This window comes from Cucurbita moschata, unplaced genomic scaffold (genome assembly GCF_002738365.1).
Source record: "Cucurbita moschata cultivar Rifu unplaced genomic scaffold, Cmos_1.0 Cmo_Scf00017, whole genome shotgun sequence".
In the NCBI taxonomy this organism is placed as follows: domain Eukaryota; kingdom Viridiplantae; phylum Streptophyta; class Magnoliopsida; order Cucurbitales; family Cucurbitaceae; genus Cucurbita; species Cucurbita moschata.
Genome location: NW_019268533.1, coordinates 2,026,536 through 2,042,962, shown reverse-complemented (window position 1 = coordinate 2,042,962; position 16,427 = coordinate 2,026,536). Strand labels below are relative to the sequence as shown.

The 16,427-nt window shown below is 37.3% G+C and overlaps 2 protein-coding genes across 4 annotated transcripts; both read right to left on the bottom strand.

The window, feature by feature from the left end:
* Positions 1–713: 713 nt before the first annotated feature.
* LOC111455626 (monooxygenase 2-like) lies at positions 714–3,810 on the bottom strand. The gene is made up of 6 exons (XM_023097366.1): positions 3,481–3,810; positions 3,243–3,389; positions 2,758–2,826; positions 2,503–2,659; positions 2,187–2,415; positions 714–1,406 (listed from the first exon to the last, which is right to left on the bottom strand). The coding sequence occupies exons 1-6, from the start codon at positions 3,552–3,554 to the stop codon at positions 868–870; spliced, it is 1,215 nt and encodes a 404-aa protein (XP_022953134.1). The 5' UTR covers positions 3,555–3,810; the 3' UTR covers positions 714–867.
* A 1,025-nt stretch (positions 3,811–4,835) lies between these two features.
* Positions 4,836–15,975, bottom strand: LOC111455622 (RNA-binding protein 39-like). 3 transcript variants are annotated; one of them, XR_002712611.1, is made up of 15 exons: positions 15,821–15,974; positions 14,860–15,489; positions 12,620–12,701; positions 12,467–12,523; positions 11,308–11,363; positions 10,597–10,828; positions 10,326–10,409; positions 10,163–10,237; positions 7,649–7,732; positions 6,667–6,731; positions 6,331–6,574; positions 6,160–6,248; positions 5,632–5,746; positions 5,384–5,550; positions 4,836–5,078 (listed from the first exon to the last, which is right to left on the bottom strand). XR_002712611.1 is itself a non-coding variant. In XM_023097358.1 (14 exons), exons 2-14 carry the CDS (start codon positions 15,420–15,422, stop codon positions 5,509–5,511), a joined length of 1,788 nt encoding a protein of 595 aa, XP_022953126.1. In that variant the 5' UTR covers positions 15,423–15,479; positions 15,821–15,975; the 3' UTR covers positions 5,093–5,508. The 3 variants fall into 3 exon arrangements, 2 of the variants coding, with proteins under 2 accessions (XP_022953126.1, XP_022953124.1); XM_023097358.1 differs by lacking the exon at positions 4,836–5,078 and having other exon boundaries at positions 5,093–5,550; positions 14,860–15,479; positions 15,821–15,975; XM_023097356.1 differs by lacking the exon at positions 4,836–5,078 and having other exon boundaries at positions 5,093–5,550.
* Between the last annotated feature and the right edge of the window lie 452 nt (positions 15,976–16,427).

Here is a 16,427-nt window from a genome sequence, read left to right as displayed (position 1 = left end):
TTTTTCCTCCCTCCCAAGTTTTTTTTTTTTTTTGTCTAGAATTTTTTTAATAAATAGTTCGTAGTGATTTCCCGACTCAAATTGATCAATAATGCTGCAGTTTGTGTTGGTCGTTATAGGACTCTTAAGTGAATAGAGAAACAGTTAGCAGATAATGTCAATAACAGTCCAAGTCCACCACTAATAAATATTGTCTATTATATTACGTATTGACGTCAGCTTCACATTTTTAAAACGCATCTGACCCCGCCTCACATTTTTAAAAATTTAAACTATTTTCAAGAGCTTAAAGAACTAAAATCGTAACTTATAAAAGGATCACAGGGTTGAGGACGCCAAATATAATCCACGTCCCTATTCTTGGCCTCGACCCCATTTAGGTTACGAGGAAAAATCTTCTGCATTCCTATTTAAACAGAGATACCATGACCCGAGGATAGCGAATATAAACTCTGTCCCTATTCCTGGCCCCGACCCTATTTAGGTTACGGGAAAAAAATCTTCTCTATTCTTATTTAAACAGGGATACCATGACCCGAGGACGGCGAATATAATCCCTATCCCTATTCCTGACCCTGACCCCATATAGGTTGCGGGAAAAAATCTTCTCCATTCCTATTTAAACAGAAATATCATGACCTATTCGAAGCAGTAGAACTTAAACTCGGCAAGTTAAATGAACAGAATCCGTCGCCTACCTACCTTTACATGAGTGCAGAAGCAAGTCCTGCACTTGCCGTTGTTTTATTCAAACTCTACATATTTGCACACAAGCAAAGTTCTAAAATTTTACACAAAATAAAAATACATGACGAAGAAGAAGAAGAAGAAGAAGAAGAAGAAATAAGTGACAATGAGATTGGTTGGCTACAAAGAAGAAGGGGCCAGTTTCCCGCAGTCAAAGTTTGTTCTTCCCAGCAAGAGGCCAACCAGAAAGTGAGACAAAATCTTATCCCTGAAGAACTTCGCAAACACCCCACTGCTCTGTTGCAGCCTTCCCACCATATATGCTGTGCTGATCAGGTCGATGCTCCGCCATTTCCTCTCGGCAGCGTACTTCCTAAGCCCCATCTCGAGCAGCAGGACCTCCTCCTCAGGGCTGCTGGGTTTCTTCAGCAGGGCTTCTGCAATGCATCTGGCTAAAACAACCCCATCTTCCAAAGCAGAACACCCACCTTGGCCGAGGTCTGGGGTCATTGGGTGCAGCGCATCACCAGCCACACACACATTGCCTTTCACAATGTTGCCCCACATCAGCTCCCATGGAGGTCTGTATCTCAATGCTGCTGGTTGAAAACAAGCTACATCAGTTTCTTCAATCACTGCCCTTGCTTCTCCTGGCATCTCTCCAAGCTTGCTTAGTACAAGTTGCTTCAGTTTTGCTGGATTTTCACTCATTTCAATCTCTGCAACGTGACGAAGGTAAATAATTACAAGGCGTTTTGGGTGTAGGAACTACGAACATCCACAATTGTACGATATTGTCCACTTTGAGCATAAGCTCTCATGGCTTTGCTTTTGGTTTCCCCAAGAGGTCTCATATCAATGGAGACGTATTCCTTGCTTATATACTCATGATCATCCTCTTAATTAGCCAATGTAGGACTCCCTCTCAACAATCCTCGACAATCCTCCCCTCGAACAAAGTAAATCATCGAGCCTCTCCTGAGGCTATAGAGCCCTCAAACAGCTTCTCCTTAATTGAGACTCGACTCCTTTCTCTGGAGCCCTCGAACAAAGTACACCCTTTGTTTGATGCTTGAGTCACTTTTTTACTACACCTTCGAGGCTCACCACTTCTTTGTTTGACATTGAGAACTCTACTAACATGGTTAAGTTAAAGGCATGACTCTGATACCATGTTGGGAACCACGAACCTCTATAATGGTATGATATTGTCCATTTTGAGCATAAGCTCTCATGGTTTTGCTTTTGGTTTCCCCAAAATACCTCATACCAATGGAGATGTAGACCCATGATCATCCTCTTAATTAGTCAATGTGGGACTCCCTCCTAACAATTCTCAACATTTGATTTTCACGCTCTGTCGGTACTGGGACTAGATTTATCCAACCCAACTTGATAAGTTCACAAAACTAAAGATGGGGACTACTTTTAAGATATATTGAAATAATAGGGACTAAATTCAGACAATTGTGTACGTGATCTAACCATTGTGTACTCACCTTCAGCTGAGGGGGTCCAAGTGAAAAACCAATAAAGAGTCTTGTCATTGCACGGGATGATACCAGCTCGTACTCCCTCACCGACAAATTGGCTCATCTTTGGTTCAAAACCATGGCTGGACTTGAGTTCTAAACAGCCTCTTACAGCATATCTCCCTGTGAAAGCTGGTGCCTTGAAGCCTAGCCATTTTGCCACCACCGAGTTCACTCCATCACATCCTATTAGCACCTTTTCAATCAAAACTAACAGAATTAAAATGATGCAAATCAATACAAAAGATGGATCAGAATCTGAGAAATAAGAGACACAATTTACCTTGGTCTTGATTGAGGTTCCATCAGCAAGATGCACAAGTTTAAGCAAACCAGACTCCTCAATGGAAACCACCTTGGAGGAGAATTTGATGGTTCCAATGGGAAGTTCCTTGGCCAGAAATTCTAGCAAGAACTTTCTTCTGACACAGCGAACTCCACTGCCCACCAAAACAAGCTCATACATCTCAACAAAACTCCAATTCAGCACAACAATTATACTGTTCCTAGCTATAAAATCGAAAAACGTCTTACTGACCGTTCTTCGGGAGCCGAAAACAACAGCTCTGAAGTTTTACGCCCAGAAATCATTGATGTAGTTATAATCCTGCATTTTGTTGGAGACAAATAACAACAATAGTGATCAATTCTATTACATAACACCATTACATTGATATAATGACTGTCTTTTGAAATCAGTAAAGCAGGATGAACAGAACTTACAAACATTTACGTAAAGCTGTGAACTAAAGTACATTTACTGGCAGAAAATGAACTGAGAGAAATTTTCTTGGTATTAGAATTAATTGAACTAAAGAATAGTTGAGTCCATTTAAGAGAATCAAGAATTCAGTCTAGCCTCCTACAGGTATAATTCTCACTCATTCGAAGTGTTTTCAAACTGGCAAAAGAACAAACACCTTGAGTGCAAGCATATTTGAAGGCAAAATCAGGTCTCCAAAACAAGAATTAAAGAAAACAACAAAATGAAAGAGCATTGAGAGCTTGACGATCATTGATTACCCTTCAAGTTGGTCATGGATTTGGCGAAGTGAATCGCCAATTCCAACTGCATCCAACGCCTTCCAGCCGTTCGTCCATAACGATAACGCAAACCCAGTGATCCTCAAATCATCCGACGACTCCAAAACCAAGCTTCGAATACCCAATCTGCACGATTTAAGCTCAAATCATAAGCATTAAGAAGAAGAAGAACGAACCATGGATTCATATTCACACACAATAGTAACAGAGAACTCACCTGTGAAGTCCCAATGCAGTAGTGAGACCACTGATTCCAGCTCCCACAATCAGAACATCAACCACATTTTCCATATCCTTCTATTCACTCGCTGCAAAATCAAATCCAAAACGAACCCGTTCCTCGTTCCTGGTTTTTGGGAAAGAAGAGGCAACAAATAGCGAGTATATATGCAGAAAAGTGAGTGCGGTATGGTGGAAAATGTTGCAGACGGAAGCCATTAGATCAGCAAGTCTTCGTCTGGATTGAAATTTGACCTTCTTGGAAGAATCGTTGACGGAGAGAAACTCTTTAGTGATTGAAAAATGGAACCGCGGCGGCCGGTCCAACGACGATCATTATATTATTATTATCCTACAGCCGCCTCCATTAAAGTTTGAGCATGGCACGTGTACGGTGAAGATGATATCTTCTAATTTCATTCAATATTTTACTTCTTATTAAACTATATATTATTTTATTTTACGCAAAGTTTAAATATTCTTTTATAATAAATATTGATTGAAAAATACAAATAGTGATATATTATTTTATTTTATTTTTTACTTACACGGGCATGATCCATTGAAGAATGGGGAAAGGGCAATGTCAGCTCGTAGCTCAGCTATCAAAAGTAAATATTAAATTATTATATTGTCAAGTCGAGAAATAGAATCACAACTTAACTACGATATTATTTTTCATTTAATTAACTAACGGTTAAAGAGACCACTTAACATTAGAATAGATCATAAACTAGATAGATATGAAACTCAAATTTTATGGCGAAAATTTACCCTAAATTTTGTTGGATGATGAAAGTCTCACATGGGCTAATTTAGAGAATGATCATGGCTAAGTGGATAATATCATATCATTGTGGAGAATTGTGTTCAGATAACTTGGTATCAAAGTCATGCCCTAAAACTTAGTCGTGGACAATATCATACCATTGTTGAGAATTGCATTCATCTAACTTGGTATCAGAGCCATCATTCCAGTAGATTGGTAAATTCTCAAATGTCGAACAAAAGACTCCAAAAGAAAAAGGAGTCGAGCCTCGATTAAGGGGAGGTGTACTTTGTTCGAGGGGAGGTGTTGAATGATGAAAGTCCCACATTGTCTAATGTCATGAGAGTTTATGCTCAAAGTGGACAATATCATACCATATAGAGAGTTGTGTTCATCTAACAATTTTAACTTCAAATTCATGTTCTATTTAATTCAACGTGGGACGTCATTACCAATAAACACGCTATAACAAAAATTGATATGATTTAATGCAAGAGTAGATTGATTCAAATCAATTGAAAAAAAAAATGATTCATTGGCTTCATGTCAACTTTAATCTTACCTTTCATGACCAATTTAAATTCTTAGAATATAATGGTTAAAATTGATGCTTGTTCTCCAAGAAATAAAATCAATAAGAGAATTCAAATTTGAAGATGTTTCACATGAATATTTTAAATAAATTTGGAAGATATGGCAAGCAGATGCAAGCCATCTTTTCTGTACTGCCCTGCAATATTTTATATAAATATTCGTGTTTGAATGGAAAATGACAAACCAGAGGCAGGATTCTTGCAGATCTGATGCTTAGGCTGCAAGTCCAATTTCTACATAGAAAAAGGTCAAGCCATTCAGGCCATCAAGTTTGAAATCTCATAAGCATAAGATAATATCCTTAACATTAACAGCGTTACAACATTGCAAGTATCCTAGGACGTAAATCGAGCGGGCTGATGAGTTCGCACCGAATTTCCTAGGTCAAATCATGTTTAGATATAAACTCTTGATAGAACGCGTACAAAAGGGTTGTATCTTAGCTAAACTACAATCAACTTTTCAATATTCATATTGAACGAGCAAATATTGTCTTCTTTCGCAAGGTCATCGTGCTTGTTAATTGTAAACGGTGTACCTTTCAAAGACATACGAATCATCTTCTGACCTTAGCACCTTTTATAGCCACGGTAGAATAATCTCACTATGGTTCAACAGGCGAGTTACTGTTTCGGAATAGAGCATTCGAACTAATCTCGAGTACTATCTGCTGTCTGGAAATTTCGCTTCGTAGCTCGGGATGTCCTGAAGATATAAAAGAAATTCCTTAAAAAGTTAGAATCGTTGTTCTAACAGATAAGGTAAAGACAATGACCAAAGAATTACCATGAAAGTTGCGCCGATCATTTTCCCAGCAAACCATCTTCCATTAAGGGCACGTTGTGCATCCATTGCAGCCTCTGAATTTGCAAATCTCAAGTATACAAAACCGGCACTATTCCTGTCCATGAAGAAGAAATGAAGAAGCTACGTTTCAGGAAATGGGGAGTTGTTAAAAGCTATATGTAATGCAATTTCATGAACTTGAAACACCCGCAGCTCGATTCACAAGAGTTACCATTGAGATAGATAATTTACTTCAAAAACGAATCATAAAACCCAAAACATTTTCATACATAACAAGTAAAACATGTGAGTCGAGTACTGTTTTATGTACATATGCTTTCGTTGTTGGAAACTTGCTCTGGTTATTTTTGTGTTGTAAAAAATACTGGATTCACATATTTTACTCGTTAGGTATGAAAATGTTATCGGTTTTTGACTGGTTTTTGACGTAAATTATCTATGTCAGTGGTAACTCTTGTGAATCGAGCCGTCGATGAGCAGGTGTTACATTTAAAGTCCTAAACTTACTTGTCAACGTATATATGTTTCAATTTTCCGAACCTAGAGCATTCCTCTTCCACGTCGTCTCTGATATCCATATCAAAAGTGGGTTCCAACTGCCGAACATAAGGGATAATGAATTAAAGGTAAAACATAAACAGAAAATTTAACGGAGATCTTTAGAATGATGTAGTATACCTCAGCTGTAGGATCAAACATATTCTTCAATAGTAAGCATTCACTTGGAGTACCAACACCAAGTAAATTAGCAGCAACAGTGGGAACCTGAACGCCTGCTGCACCAAGTCCAGGAAAAGCAGGGACGGAGACCAAAGAAGTAGCAACACCTAGGGAAGGGATAGTTCCAACTCCAAGGATTGGCGCCATTGCCATGGTAGCGCCTGTGTTATTTACGACATGTGTACCTAAAGAACCAGCAATGCTGCAGAGAAACAGATATAAGACCAACATGCAAACTTCAAATGATTTTTTATTGGAACTTTTCAGATGAAAATAAGCTCAACAAACACAAACCTAGATGCAGTGCCAGTACGGTCCAGTTTCTGCATCAGGGATGCTCGAGAACTAGCATTTAAGGACTGAAAAATTGAAAACACTTTTGTTAATGTAGCAGCTAACGCATACACAAAGAAATCTTAACCAAAAGTTTGCACCAGAAACTTACAAAAGCTTTGGGGTAAGTGTAAAGAACGGTAGATAACATTCATGATAAATGTAGTTACTATTACACTTTACCTCGTATGTCTTAAGTTTTTACATTCAGAAGCAAGAAAATAAACTTCCCGAAAGAAAGAAAAAAAAATGTAAATAGTATCACCACAGCCAAAGACCATAAATAAAACATGAAGAAAAAGTCTTGATATCTCTAGAGCTTGGCCCTTGCGCAGGCACAAACTTTAAAAAATAATAATAATAATGATAAATATTTGTTAACTTACCTCTTTGGTAGTCAATCTGAAAACAAAGATGTGAAAAGAATGGACTCGATGAAGATAGAGTTAGATTTCATGTTTCCAAATATGTGTTTGGTAGCAGATTGCTTACCAAACAGACCTTAAATATTTCTCTAAGAATAGAGCTTAGTGTTAAAAATTAAAAAAACAAAAAAAATAAAAATAACACATATCGAGGTAGAAATACCAATCTTCATTCTCTAATGGTCCATTCAAATAACAATGGACTAAACCAAATAAATGATATTTAAAAAAATAACGAAAATGAAGGAGTAAGAAAGAGCTAAGAAGCTACTTGTCGATGGATCATGTCCAAGAAACCAGGTTGAACATTAACAAAGCAGAAAGAACGAACAAAAAAATAAATACAAGTGTAATCTTCCAAACAATAATAGAAGCAATGGCTCAGGTACTCTTACAACTCGACATAAATCCGTAACTCTCAACTTTCTTGGTGATTTTTTTTAATTAATGATGCGATAGAACTTTGCTTCTTTTGTTAGAGAGAGAGAGAAGGGAACAAAGATAGAAGACTTATTTACCAAGCCAACACCATCTTCATCGTCAAGGTCTCCTGTACTTGCTCCAATATCTTGCAGTCCAGGCTGATCTGTGACTGTGGACACCTGTATAAGAAGATAAGAAAAATATCGTGATATAATTCCAGCCAAAAAATTGACTGTACTTGATTACTCATGCTACCATGCTGCTGATTAGAAAAGGCGCATTCAAAGGAAACCTCATCATAGTCTTAATAGCTTTCCAGTCATCTACCTGTTGTTCATTCCCACTTCCCTTTCAACAATATTATTTCCTGTATTAGAACACTAAATGTTGCTCCCTACGTGCTATCAGCTTGCCTGTAATCAATCTAACACCCACAACGAGAAAACTACTCTCCAATCTTGCTGAATCGGATAATCTACAATATTTGTTAACTGTTATGTATTAATCCCTTTTCTTATCTAGTTACCAACAATTCCGCAATTTTTAATTAAAAATGCTCTGGCATAAAAGAGAACGAAAATGCAATGAGAGACCAACCATACAAAAACACAGAAATCCCCAAGAGAAATTACAAGGAGCTCACTTTGTAATGAAGAACCAATAAAAAAAGAAAAAAAAAAAAAAACGGAAACCTAACAGTTCGTTTTGAAAAGAAAAATCCATGTTACAAGGAAACAAAATAGGGTGTTACAAGAAAACAAGCCAGGTGACTTAATAGATCATATGAACTAAAATGCAAGCAACCTAACAGTTTGTTTGAAAAGAAGTAGCTGCTGCCAGGTAGAAACTACAGACATGATAAAATCACTCGAGAGGTTCATCATGAGTAAATATGGACCTTGAGTGGATTGATGCCACTTCCAGATCTCCTTGGAAAGTTATAGTTGTAGAGTATCCTTTCCTGTCTTTATTTGTCTGTTGTTTGGATGGGAGGAGAGGGAAACTTTTTTTAGGAAGATACGTGGTTGGGGATAGACACCCCGGCTCTGCTATCCTTGTTTATACCATATGTCCAGAATAAGAATCATTCTATGGCTGACGCTCTTGCTCAGCATGCTCCCATTTTGGGGTTTTGCCGCTTGTTGTCATAGAGGGAATCAGAAAACATTGTTGCCCTCCTCTTATGTTGAGGGAATCTCAATTTGCTTCTAGGAGGGATTTTCGTTATTGGTGTTCTAGCCCCTACGATGGATTTTCAGGTAGATCCTTTTACTTTGTTTGGTTAACCCTTCTCCCTTGAGGGATTCGGTCTTTGCCTCGTTATGAATGGTGAAAATTTTCAAGAAGGTTAAGTTTTTTGTTTGGAAAGTTCTCCATGGAAGATTTAACTCCAAGAACCGGGTGTCAAGGTGGTTCTTCTTCGTCCTCTTTTTCGTAAGAAAGGAAAGTTGTTATTGCAAGTGGGCGTGTGCTGTTTGGCAGGGACTTCGGGAAGAAAGGAACAATAGAAACTTTAGAAAGCTAGAGCGTCTTCCATCAAATGTTTTTGGTCCCTTATTAGGTTCCATGTTTCCTTGTACGCTTCACTTACAAAGATTTTTGTAATTGTTCCTTGGGAATTGTTTTGTTTGTCTGTCTTTTGTGGGCTCTCTTTTTTGTATGATCTTATATACTTCCATTTTTTTCTTAATGAAAGCTGGATTTCTCACCAATAGATAGATAGATGGATAGCCTAAATACCCAACCCCAAGCATCTCATGTCTTCATTTAATACAAAGCCTTCCACATAACATAATTCAAAAAATCCAAACCATATGACCATGTGCATGCCTTTTCATGACCATTTTAAATATAGCACCTTTTTGTCTACACGTTCTATAATCCTCAATCGGAGTAAGAAGTTCAACAATCGTTCGTCTGCTAACTACAAAGCACTTGATCGTTAGAAATACTTTGTGGCAACACTTTCATCATCCTGCCCGCTATAGTATTAGAAATGATTTTATAGAAGCAAGTCACTGAATTTATGGTCCAAGGTCTTGATTCTGCATTAATTTATCTTTGTGGAGAGAAGAATAGCCCCCATGCATCAGAGCATAAAATTATACCCAATTCCGATAACTCATTGAACACCTCGAGCAATCTAATTTAATGACGTCTCATCATTCCTTAAAGAAAAGCCATCAGGTTCAAGTGTCTTGCAACCCTTGAAACTCAAGTGATCAGGGCCTCCGAGATCTCCCACTAGTCTATCCCCACTAGTCTATCAGTCATGAGATGTCACAACTTAACCCCTCAGATGAAAGGCTCACATTTCTGGGGAGTATAAAATACATCAAAGAAAGACAACAATTCACGCTCAAAACTCAAGACATAAAAAGATCAAAGTAAATCTTTTGAAATCTATCCCTAGACAGACATTCACTCAATTGAAGATACCCCAATCCTTACAAATGAGAAGAAGACTCTCATAACTAATGCAGCATAAAATAGCGGATTAGCATTTGATTGTTATTCAATGCAACAAAAAAGAACATACCAAGCACGATAGCAAAAAATTTGCACATAAAAATACATGAACATGAACATAAGATGAAAATACGCATCACCTTTATCATTCGACCAGCAATCTCAAGTTGTCCATTCAAACTCAATGCATTTCTAGCATCTTCAAGACGTGAGAACTGCATTCAAACAGATTTGATTAGCTTATACCGTAGAATGCTTGCGTCCTTCTCAAAGAATAAAATATTCTCTAGATATATATTTCACCTGAATAAAACCAAAACCCTTGCAATGCCCAGATTCATCAAGGGGCATCTGAACCAGTTCCACAATGCCAAAAGCTCCAAAAACCTGGAAGTAGAGCAAAGGAAATCAACTTATCCAAGCAAGGCACCAATATTACAATGTTAATTTTTTTAGCAATAGACAGAAAAATAAATAAATCTGAAAGATTTCATAGAACATGATAAATGCACGCAACAGAGTTATTAGTACTGTGTAACATATGTATTCTGTCCAGTGACATTCATTTACAAACCTGACGAAGGTTATCTTCTGTTATGTTGGGGTGCAGATTGCCAACATATAACCTTCTGGCACCACCAGTGTAGGGACCCATTACTCCACCTGGTCCAGCAGCAGCAGAAGTTGATTGAGCTTGGTTCTTCTCAGCTTCAGATGGCTTTACCATCACAGGTTGACTTAGCAGGAGCTGGCCGGAAAGTGCTATAGCCATGGGCACAGACATTGCATCCACAAATTCAACATACCTGCACATATAGGTACGATATTAAATCCAAGGAAAATAAAGAATAAATTACAGATACATACAGCAATCCAAATGCCGTTCTTTTCATCAGAAACCAGCTTGATTTTGAAACAGTCAAGTAGCAGGTCGTGGGATGTGGGATGTGGGGAAAGTTTGTTAGTGCAGCTGCGGGTCTTTTGGTGATTATCAATGATTGGAAGGCACTCCTTTTGTAGTTCTGAGCCGGGGTTTTCGCCATTCGCACCCGGAATCTGATTTGTTCCCTCTTCATTTTGTCTATAATACACCGTCTAAAACTCATCTCCTTCTTGGTCGGGAAGTATGTTCAATCAAATTTTGTCTTAAACAGTCATTGAAATTTGAAAAGTAGTGGCATTGGATTTAAGACTAATCAAAACAATGAAATATGGGGCAACATGAATCAAAAGTGTCCAAACTCCAATCAACCCAAGTGAACATCATCAAGCACACTAATCTTACCCAACGCCTTTAGAACGTCTTGAATTACGATCCATGATGAGGCGTACATCTCGCACCTGTAAGTTGTGTTCCATCAATTAGAGCGATACATAATATAGGAAATTACTGACAACAAACGAAAAGAAAAATTGGACAGCAGAATGATTTGCCAAGCTGATGACTTTTATTTCCCCAATAGATATAAGAAAATCAACTTCCACATAGAAGAAAATCAAAATAATTTTTTATAAAAAAGGACGAAAGAAAGAAGAGAGAGATTTGCTGGGCTGATGAATTTTATTTCTATAAATTTAAGAAACTTAACTTGCATTCCGAAGAAATTAGGACTAAAATTTTAAATAGAAGGAAGGAGAGATTTTTCTAGACATATGCAACTCAGCCTTCATAAAGAGGAAATTAAGAATAAATTTTCTGAGACACAGAGGAACAATTAGGGCCTGACTTGAGCCAACCAGAAGATTACAACACATTGTTCAAAAGTTGCTATCGGCCTATCAGATATTTCCAAATGTAAAGATCCTACCAAAAATGAATCAAAGAACCTTCACCAACCAATGGATTACTACAATAAAAACATGATGAGTTCAATGAGTTCCTAGAAGTGTCGATACCCAACAAGCCTGAATCCTACCCATAGGTGTATTATCTGTATATACCCACTATTCTCTTATCTTATGCCATAAAGAATCTCTAAGGGAAGCTATCACATAGGATCCCACATTCCCAAAACCCAGTCCCTGTAGCCTAGGAAACTTCAGAGATGGACCCCTACCTGTCTTGAGAAAACCACCTTCCCCAACACCTAAGAGAAAGTCTCACAATTTTTATAGAACCTAGCACAAATATTGGAGAGGCTTCAAAAACAGAAAGAATGGGAAATGCAAAGGATGAATTGTAAATGTCGCATAGCCTTCCCCAACCCCATCATAAAAGATTCTACACATAGAAGCATATTTTTATTATGGACACCCAATTTCTTATATCATACATGAGATGTTACTTGGAAAGACTGATAACGATGTATGATTTCTATAGATTAGTTGTACATTTTACAATGTACTATAGTAGTTCAACTAAAAAAAATGCAGCTAAATTCTGTCCTAAGAGAAGCTTAAAAGAGATGAAAATGTGGTAGAAACAATATGATGAGCATACAAACCTTACCGGCCCTGGAGAAGAATTCGAACACATCTCTTTCAGTTGCCTTCAAACTTATCTAGCCAAGAGATCACAGAAAATGTCAGTTGACTTTATTAAAAATATGCAATAAGAAATTTTTTTGGAATATATCATGTCCCAATAGAAGGTTTACCTGATAGGCAAATACAGTCCTCTGATCCCTTTCAGGATCAGCTTCTGGTTCTGTTCCGTCTTCCTTTTTCTCCTTATGTCTTCTGTGGGGTGGAAAAAAACATTGGTCAAAGACATCCTTTGTTATTAGCTAGCAAAATTATAACCACGCCCTTCGGATGGATGATTAAGTCATGAGAGACCACCTAGAAGTGGACTATAAACAATGCTATTTAGAAGGGCGAAAAAAAAAACAGATCTTGAAATAAAAAAATAAAAAATAAAAATACAATGAGATAATTACCCTTAAATTATGACAACAGTAGAAGAATAATCCAGAACATAATCTTCCACTTTTTATGCAAAGCTTATAATAAAGCACCGTAGGCTACTAACGTTTGAACCAACAGAGAGATTTGAAAAATCCCTTTCCACTAATTTGACAAACAAAGATAGTGGTGCTAGTTGGGAAAGTTAAGAATCAGACCAAGATGGTCACACAATGGATTGACCACAGATTTTGTACCTTCCATAAATAATAAATTCTTAAATGACAACAGCGTCATCAAGTTGAATTGATAGAGTAGCAAAGAACCTAATAGAATTAACACAGAACACGTTAAAAGTTTATACTCCATAGAAAGGATTAACCATACAATAGGTGAAAGAAATAATTATTGTATGATACTGCATGTAAAACATCAACTGGAGTATTCATGGGATGCAGTGTATACTCAACCACAATAAGTGAAATTGGTGATCAAGAAAAAACTTATTCTCAAGATTAATATTCAAAGATCTGCATGATCTTTAGAAATTCAACTTCGAAAAAAACTGTAGTTATTTAGAAATTAATAAAAATAAAAAAATAAAAATGGAGTGATGAGAATATCTGAAAGTAGACACAGAGGACTAGATTGCAATTAATGGTAGCCAAAAAAACGTTCAAATTACTATAAATTCTAAAAAACAATAATTTCTACAACTAAATATAAAATACCATCAACGGTGAATCTAGAAACTTTAAAATTTTAGACAAACACTAAGCACAAGAAATATTAATTTCATATATGATGAGAATCCAGTAGCCACTGAATATTGAATTTTCCATAAGCATCAGAAGAGGGAATTCATCTCGTAAGAAAAGCCCACAATTCCCTCACCAGCATTTCTTCAACAGAATATATACAAAATTAAATCTTGGATTTCAATGTGGTAATGGTGCAAAGATTTCATGTCACGGCCACTATTTATGACCTCCATGACTGAAACACACAAAGCTCCAAAGCAAACTTCATAGTTGCACTAGAAATGGATTGAATTCCTTTGCCATTAAAATTGCTAAAAAGTTACTACCAACACAACAGGCAGTCTTGTCCATCTGAGGTTTCCTAATTACTAAGATTGTATGAGAAATTTTGGAAAACCAGACAACTATAGACACTTGCAAGCTATGAAGATGAACTTCCAATTATCAAAATTTTATTTTACCTAAGTATATCACTATGGGGCCAGTTCCATTTATCGACAATGTAAAACTTAATAAGGAAAGAAACGGGCAAACCTAGTGAATGACATGTACTTCTGCATTTCATACCAAACCTAGTTGAGGTTCACTTAAAAAGAGTGATTACTAATTAAAACAAGCTAGTATGACAGAGGACAAGTATGTCCTTAAAGCACCATACATCACGATGAGCTGCAATTGAAGATACGCAAGTTTTCTCAGAGCAAAATCAATAACTCCCAGTGACTTAGTCCTCATATTGGCTATATCTTAACCTACCATTCACCTTTCAAAACGAGGTCATCATTTATATGGCTTTAAGCTTTTGGAGAGGATGATGTATGGAGAATAAGGAGAGATCCAATCACTGGACAAAGACTTACAGCTGCCCTACAAGCCAAGTCCGTGAGCTTATTCCTTGAAGCGATTAGAGAGTAAAATTGCTCATACATACTGATCATTTCATGATCATACAATAGCATTCAAGAGTAATCTTTTTAATGGTGAATGAACATCATCGACCATCATTCATTTAGAATGCTCATGAGTCATATCTAATCCAAATCATAAAGTGTAGCAAAGCAGCATAACAATCTCAATAATCCACCAACATAACATGCAAATTTAATTACTCAATGAAAGAATTTAACATTAGAGTATGCAGGTTATTATAAGAACAACACAAGTAATCTATTGCTTCTCTCTCCTTCTAAATACCAAAACTCATGGTACAAGAATATAAATGCACAAAATACCTGCCATCCCTGCCTCGCTCTCTAGACTCTCTCTCTTTTTCTCGTTCTCTGAATTCATTATCTCGGGTCCTCTGTCTAATGCTTTCATCTCGATCACTGCGATGTCTTTCTGAATGACTTCTACTTCGATGTGACCGTTCTCTTTCCCTGTCCTTTTCACCATCTCTGCCTCGTCTATCATGATCGTGCACACGTTCTTTATCTCTGTCCACATCTCTGTCCTTACTGCTCCTCTCTTCCTGATTCTTTTCTCTGTCCTCTTTTCCCCTAAACTCTTTACCACTACTATGCCGATCACGGTCTCTATCTCTGGACCTAGACCGGTGCCGGGAAGAAGTCCTATCTCTATGTCGATCATGATCAAGTGACTCATCTTCTGATTTTGAACGCTTTGACCTATGTTCCCCATCATCTTTACCATCAGTCTTATACTTTGAACTTCGACTACGATGTTTGTCTCCAGACTTCATTTCTGCATCGCCGCCATTGGCAGTTTCCTTCACTTTCTGTCCTTCGGGATTTTCAACTGTTTTCTCTAAATAATCATACTCGTCAAAATCCATAACTACCGTCTCTTAAGCGAACAATGCAACATACGGCAGCTAACCACGTCTTTGAAACTGCGAAAAGCTACAAGCAAAAAAGTAAATAAACAAATAATCATAGTTCTCAAGAACTTCACAACCATCGACCGACTCCACAACATAATCGTCCTCCAGCTAAACAAGAACTCCACTCAACTAGCTAATCCTAATCGTAACCTCACGTAAGTGCTGTCCCGACGGCCAAAGACACAAGACGATACAGTAATTCAAAAACTAAAGCTACGCAAAAAGTGAAGCCCTAATTACGAATGAAGAAAAAAAAACTCCTTCAGCTCTCAATGCCAAACAATTAGTTCCACTTCGCCACCATTCTCGAACGCAAACTGAAACCTAGTTTCATAGAAACGTTGAATTACCTCCACAGCACGAACAAATTTGAGCTCCGCTCACCAGCTACAGCCTCCAGTGGCTTAGTACAAGAGCCAAAAACCCGCAGCACGAGGATAACTGGATTGGCGCTGGTGCTTCCGCCCGCTGGGTCACAGTTCCTTGGGAGGGTACGCTGTGGTGCGGAATTTGGGTTCTGATTTACTGTCGAGCGTCTGATTGTGCGCTGAAAGCCCATCGGCCCAACGACTGCTTTTGCTGAAATGTTCAGCTCAGATTGCAAAGCTTGGGAGTTCAATTTGTTTATGAGTTTTTTTTTTTTTTCCGGTAATATTTAATTGATTAATATATTTATATCGATAAAATTCTGTTACCGGCAGATATTCTTATAAATAAAAAATTTATACAAATTATTTAAATTAATAATTAAGATGAATATATGAGATTTTTAATATTTTATTTATAATATATCAATTAATCTTTAATATCGGAAACCTTTCCATCTCCGCACTTCATTATAAGATGAGAGGCAACTAGAATCCCAATGCTCCTTCTGTCACTTCCGCCTTACACTACTTTCATCTCTCTTTTGGCTCTGATCATTAGAACTTTACTACAAGCGGAAAGAAATTAAAA

Bases quoted from the DNA above. Each gene is read 5' to 3' on its own strand.
- LOC111455626 (XM_023097366.1), bottom strand. From the start codon at position 3,554: ATGGAAAATGTGGTTGATGTTCTGATTGTGGGAGCTGGAATCAGTGGT. The intron at 2,827-3,242 runs GTAATCAATGAT...AACAAAATGCAG, and splicing joins ATCCATGACCAACTTGAAGG to GATTATAACTACATCAATGA. The intron at 1,407-2,186 runs GTGAGTACACAA...GTCACGTTGCAG, and splicing joins TTGGACCCCCTCAGCTGAAG to AGATTGAAATGAGTGAAAAT.
- LOC111455622 (XM_023097358.1), bottom strand. From the start codon at position 15,422: ATGGATTTTGACGAGTATGATTATTTAGAGAAAACAGTTGAAAATCCC. The intron at 10,829-11,307 runs GTAAGATTAGTG...CTATATGTGCAG, and splicing joins AGACGTTCTAAAGGCGTTGG to GTATGTTGAATTTGTGGATG. The intron at 5,551-5,631 runs GTAATTCTTTGG...TTATATCTTCAG, and splicing joins TGATCGGCGCAACTTTCATG to GACATCCCGAGCTACGAAGC.